Source organism: Mytilus californianus, unplaced genomic scaffold (assembly GCF_021869535.1).
Source record: "Mytilus californianus isolate M0D057914Y unplaced genomic scaffold, xbMytCali1.0.p SCAF_19, whole genome shotgun sequence".
Lineage (NCBI taxonomy): Eukaryota > Metazoa > Mollusca > Bivalvia > Mytilida > Mytilidae > Mytilus > Mytilus californianus.
Window position 1 is genome coordinate 10,853,645 of NW_026262667.1, and position 6,769 is coordinate 10,860,413.

Here is a 6,769-nt window from a genome sequence, read left to right on the forward strand (position 1 = left end):
ACCCCCAAAATCAATCCCAGCATTCCCTGTGTGATATGGAACCTTGTGGTACAATTTCAAAGAGATCCATACACTTGAACACAAGTTATTGTCTGGAAACTAGAAAAATGTTTATTTTTGGCCCCTTTTTGGCCCCTAATTCCTTAACTGTTTATACCATAACCCCCAAAATCAATCCCAACCTTCCTTCTGTGATATGGAACCTTGTAGTACAATTTCAGAAAGATCCATACACTTACACACAAGTTATTGTCATGAAACTAGAAAAATGCTTGTTTTTTGCCCCTTTTTTGGCCCCTAATTCCTAATATTTTGAGGCAATTACCCCCCAAAATCAATCCCAGCATTCCCTGTGTGATATGGAACCTTGTGGTACAATGTCAGAGAGATCCATACACAAACACACAAGTTATGTCTAGAAGTTACAAAAATGCTTTTTTTTGGCCCCTAATTCCTTAACTGTTGGTACCATAACCCCCAAAATCAATCCCCACCTTCCTTTTGTGGTATTGAACCTTATGGTAAAATTTCATAGAGATCAATTCACTTAAACTAAAGTTAGAGTGCGAAAACCAATGTGTCTTCGGACGACGCAGGACGACGCCAGACGACGACGACGACGTCATACCAATATACGACTGCAAAAATTTTTTGCATCAGTATAAAAAGTATGACCTTTTAAACTTAAATGAACCCTTTACAGTTCACAGATTTTACTTTGTAAAATACCTAGCTTTTAGGATATAAAAATAACTATCTACCCGAAAGACTACGAATAATTTTTACATATAATGCTCTGATTGACTGAAATAGTTATCAATAGACCAATGAAATTAAGTTACTAAAAGTTCGTGCTTCTGCACGAGCTAAATCCCACTTCCAGTTTGACGGTAAAATCAGCTGAGAATAACAAGAATGAAAACTGAAAGACTTTGAACCAATATGGACCTAAAACCTTTATAATTAACGAAAGGAGATAAAAATAAACACAGGTAAGAATTCTGAGAAAATTCGGTTAACTTTGAGCCCAGTAACTTAGTTAAATTCATATTTAATACTAAAACTATATCGATGGCAAAACCACAACTGTCACAGTTGTCTCTTTTGAATTGTTCCATAATTTGTCATGTAGGGGCGTTTTACAGCTTAGAATATGGTATGGGTTTTGCTCATTGTTGAAGGACATACAGTGACCTATAGACTAGTTTTTTACATCCTCCTTTGGTTTCAATTTGATATGCTGTCTCATTGCCAATCATACCACATCTCATTATTTGTATAGAAGTTCAGCTTACAAGAGACTTTAACTCCATGTTTAAATATTGAAATAAGTAAATATGAGTATCCCCCCTTTCACATATAGGACAGATATTATAATCTTGAAAGCATATTTTCAGGCAATGTTCTACAACTGTGTAAAGTTTCATCAATATCAGCTTTAATGTTAAGGAGGAGTTTCACTTATGAGTGACTATCATGACAAATTTTAATATTGAGGATTATCTCCCCTTCATAATATAGGACTGTGATTATTATACTTTATGCACTTCCTCGGGAAGTGTTTTACAATTGTAATCAGTTTTATAAATATCTGTATAGCTTTTAAACTTGACAGATAGGAGAGACAAATGGATATAGTGATAACTATGTTCTACCCTCCTTCCCCCAAAAGGGGTATTAAAGAATCCTTTTAAAATTATAAAACAATAATTCGAATGCAACATCGTTTGCAAAGTTCATTTCGATTGGATATCGTCACCAATTTTCATGGCATCAATTTACAATTGATACTATGAAAACATACGCTCAAGCCCATACAACGTATGACAGATTTTAAATGTATGATTTGACATTGTTTTCTGTCAGTTTCATTAGAATGGAGACAACAATATTGTATTTTAAGCTCCTACGGCATCAATTGGAGATTTGATGGTTGCAAATACCCGCTTATGCGTCGCCAGTAAACTTAATTTGCGACCATCAAATCACCAATTGATGCCATCGGGGCTAAAAATACAACACAGTAATCTCCTAAATGGCACATACAATCATGTACCATAAAAATTTAAGTTTGATAATGTCTAATTGAAATAGATTGTTTTAATCATATCTGAACAGTTAAACTGACCTCCTTTTTTCTTCTTTTTCTTTTTCTTAGTTGCTTCTCCTGTAGCTTGAGCTTTAAAAATACAAATTATAGAATAAGACAAACATAAATAAAAAAATTTAAAACAATCATGAATGTAAAAACATTATTACTTCAAGCAAGAGCCTGTCAAAATGACAGAAAAATAGTTTTTTCTTACATTTATTAAATTCATTGAAAAAGCAATCCTGGGCCATAACTCTTGAAAGGCAAAATGACAATTGTCAAACCATCCTTGACCTTTAACTTTTGTCAACAGGATATCTCTTTTTATTCTTATGCATCTATCAAATATATAGCGACTGATCTATATAAATAGGTAAGTATATAATGTCCATTACAACAGACATAACAAATAATTATACCTGGTTCTCCATTCTCCAGCTTCTGATTACTTAATTTGTCATTTACTTCATTTATGTCTTCATCTTTCTCACCATCTTCTGTATTATCAGTTTCTAAAATATTATATGTACATCATAAATTAAGTCTATCCCTCTTCAACTTTTTATTCTTGATTCCCCCTTGGCATCTTATATTGTACATATAAACAGCAGGTCTCTAGCAGACTGGGACTAGTAGCACCGGCATATGCATAAAGCTTGGAGCCATGTTTGGGAAAGGGGTACAAGAAATTGGATACATTTATCCCTCAAACTTTGACAATGTGTATGTCCTTGAAAATAATGTGGAATATACAATTACTAATGTCATTCTCTTTTCCTGTAGTTTTCCATATCAAGTAGAGCTTTTTCATAATTTGTCCTCCCCATACTTACTTTACGATCTTGCATATTTTAGTCTTGTAACACTAGTGTATTTTATAAACATAATAGACCAAAGTTTCAAGAGTGCAATTACCAGATACACTAGTGTTACAAGTGTATCTGGTAATTGCACTCTTGAAACTACATAGGTAAAGTGCACTCCAAAAACATGTAACACAAAATAACCCTGCATTGATCATTATCACTTTAGACAACATCTGTATAGTGTTCCACAGTAGTGAGATGAGACAAAGGGTACTAAGGGGTATGTCAGTGAGAAAGGTGTTCAGGCTGGCAACACATGGCTTTAACATGTTTCCCTATTTTTAAATTTATTTTTATATTATAATAGTAGCAGGTTGAGACTTTTTAAAGGACTGTACAGAAGCAACAAATTTCAAATTTAAAGACATATGCATGTCTTCTATTATTTCATATAGCAAAAATAAATGTTTATTTCAACATTAACAAAATCTGCAACTTATAGAAATGAAGTGGTATGTATGCTCTGAGAATACTTGCACAGGAAAATTTTGTTTATTTATTATTCGTAGGTTAAAAAGTTTTTGTCAAATATTTTGGTAATCCAATTTGTGTATTGTTTGTCATTCATCAATATATGACACTTGAATAAACAAGAGTGCAGACGCTGAAATGTCTCGCCTTCTTTACTAGTCCTTGATATTATGTTGATAGTCCTAAATATAAAGCTTTACTACATGTACAATTATCACATAAACTTAACATGTATATGATCCAAGAAAATGAGGTCAAGGTCATATAAACCAAACAAGAAATAGAAATACATGTACACCTTACAATCATTCAATACACTAAATATAGTTGACCTATTGCTTATAGTTTCTAAGATACAGACTTAACCAATGAACCATGAAAATTAGGTCAAGGTCATGAACCATGCCAGGCAGACATGTACAGCTTGCAATCCTTACATACAACAATTATAGTTGACCTATTGCAGAGTTCGCGAAACTGGTCGGTCCTGTCGGTCCTGTCGGTCCTGTCGGTCAAAATGAGGCTCGGACCAGTATTTTAAAGGCTAGTGCCGGTCCTGATGACCGATGTAAAAACTGCCGTTGTAGTGCATATTTCAGCACTTTTTTACTTCGGTTATTAGATGTACCGCAACTGCTTCCAATAAGTGTTTACATCGGTCATCAGATGTACCCCCTGCCAATTTCCAGTACTGGTTTATGGATTTATTATAAACAAACCAAAGCGGCGATCTACACGTGGCCTAATTAATTTGTTCATAGAGCCATCCCTGGCAAACAATCGGCGATTGAACCCTACAATGGAGCAAACAAATACTGTAACAGCCGAGAAAGTGATTCAGATGATGAAATGGATAGTGAAGATGACTTTAAATAAGAACAATCAGAAGACCTGAACTGGTCCTTCATTGTTAATTTGCCTGTGGGTGCGAAGAATAAAACTAATATTAATAAAGTTATTTTTCGATAAAATATGTTATTAATTTTATTTCAGGATAAAATTGACAGATTTTGTAGGACTGGCTAAAATTGTGTAGGACTGACAAATAATCATGCTTTGTCGGTCCCATGACCGACAGGTCAAAATAAGTTTTCGCGAACTCTGCTATTGCTTATAGTATTAGAAAAACAGACCAAAACACAAAAACTTAACACTGAGCAATGAATCGTGAAAATGAGGTCAAGGTCAAATAAAACCTGCAAGACTGACATGTACATCATAAAATATTTCCATACACCAAATATAGTTGACTTATTGCATATAGTACAAGAAAAAAAGACCAAAACTAAAAAACTTAACCATGAAAATGAGGTCAAGGTCAGAAGACACCTGCCAGCTAGACATGTACACCTTACAATCATTCCATACACCAAATATAGTAGACCTATTGCATACAGTATAAGAAAAACGGACCAAAACACAAAAACTTAATTATAACAACTGAACCATGAAAATGAGGTCAAGGTCAGATGACACCTGCCAGTTGGACATGTACACCTTAAAGTCTTTTCATACACCAAATATGCTAGACCTATTGTCTAGTATCTGAGTCTAGTATCTGAGATATGGACTTGACCACCAAAACTTAACCTTGTTCACTGATCCATGAAACGAGGTCGAGGTCAAGTGAAAACTGTTTGACGGGCATGAGGACCTTGCAAGGTACGCACAACCAAATATAGTTATCCTATTACTCATAATAAGAGAGAAATTAACATTACAAAAAATCTTAACTTTATTTCAAGTAGTCACTGAACCATGAAAATGAGGTCAAGGACAATGGACATGTGACAGATGGAAAACTTCGTAACATAAGGCATCTATATACTAAGTATGAAGCATCCAGGTCTTCCACCTTCTAAAATATAAAGCTTTTAAGAAGTTAGCTAACGCCGCTGGCGCCCCGGGATCACTATCCCTATGTCGAGCTTTCTGCGACAAAAGTCGCAGGCTGGACAACAAATTATTGAAGTAATTAATAAAATAACCAAGTCATTTAGTCATGAAATTAAATTTTCACACCTCTGTAATTGGATTATGAAGCAGGTGTTTTTTTCCCTGATATAAATAATCAATTAAAGTGTTTGCTTTTAAGTACCATTTAAGTACCATTTAAGATAAGATAATCATAATAATTAGTTATGTTAAATATGCAAACAATACCCACTTTAAAAATAACTAGAAAGAAACAAAACAAAAATAAGAAACCATTTCGCCATTTTTCCTTGCTAGTGTGGAAAACAATTCAATCAGATGATTAAGTTGATGGACCAATTTAGAAAATGTCCAACTTAAATAATAAAATATGTCTCAGTCCATATATAACAACAAATTTCAATTACTTAAAATGTTTTGAGTCATAAATTAATAATGAAAGTATATGTTTCCTTAGGAGATAATGACATCCTATTATATGTGAACATGTACAAGATCATGTGTAATTGGATGCTGAATTGGATCTTAGGTACCAAATTGACTATAATGGATGCTAATTTGACCAGGTAACAAGCACTGCTTCTGTTGGGCTATGCCAAGAATAAGGACCAACAATGACCTATAATTGTTTATCATACCACATCTCCTTATTTTTATACTAGTACAAATGTAGATAAATATCCACTCAGGCTATTGTGCCAAAGGTTCTGGGATAGAACCGTGGCTGGTAATCAGCTGATCAGAATTATGGAAGAAAACGTATGCGCTCCATTTACACTATAAATATAAATACGTAAACATTTATTGTCAGGGCAATTTTTTTCCATCAAAATGTCAAGCTCTGTTCATGGCAGTCGATTTAATGGAAATTATGAGGAAATACATAAACAAGTTTTACTATACACATGCTGTACAAAATTACCAGCTTTCTTTTTCTTCTTCTTTTTCTTTTTCTTTTTGACAGGGTCGTCATTTTGATTTTCAGACACATTTTCGATAAGTTTATCATCTACATCGCCATTAACAGTTTCTGAAACTAGAGTTTCAACTTTATTTGCAACTACTTCAGCCATGCTAACATTCAGGGTTTGTTTGCTTTATAAAAATAAAAATGCCACAGAAGACGGTACACATGTCCCCGTTTTTGCTTGTTCAAAACCAGAGTACGAATTGAATAAACAAATAAAAGTTTGTAAATCTTCAAATTAAAATTTACTTACTTTGCCTACATTTAATAGTGTATATGTCAAAGTTTGATCAGAACTCTATCACGAGAAAATGTCTTTGGAAGGTCGAGCAACACTGAGTAGTGGTTTATGCATAAAATAATAAAAAATGGTATTTAGTGATTCCTCGGAAAAAAATATCTCCATCCAATCAAATTTTATTTAACGTAATTGCTTAG

At 33.6% G+C, this 6,769-nt stretch overlaps 1 protein-coding gene across 1 annotated transcript in view; it reads right to left on the reverse strand.

The window, feature by feature from the left end:
• Nucleotides 1-6,479, reverse strand: part of LOC127726924 (methionine aminopeptidase 2-like) — a 31,648-nt gene extending 25,169 nt beyond the window's left edge. Inside the window, exons 1-3 of the mRNA XM_052234312.1 lie at nucleotides 6,287-6,479; nucleotides 2,512-2,604; nucleotides 2,129-2,179 (exon numbers count right to left, since the gene is read on the reverse strand). Coding sequence (XP_052090272.1) covers nucleotides 2,129-2,179; nucleotides 2,512-2,604; nucleotides 6,287-6,437 — 295 coding nt within the window. The 5' untranslated portion in view covers nucleotides 6,438-6,479. The remainder of the gene's footprint in view (nucleotides 1-2,128; nucleotides 2,180-2,511; nucleotides 2,605-6,286) is intronic.
• Nucleotides 6,480-6,769: the final 290 nt, after the last annotated feature.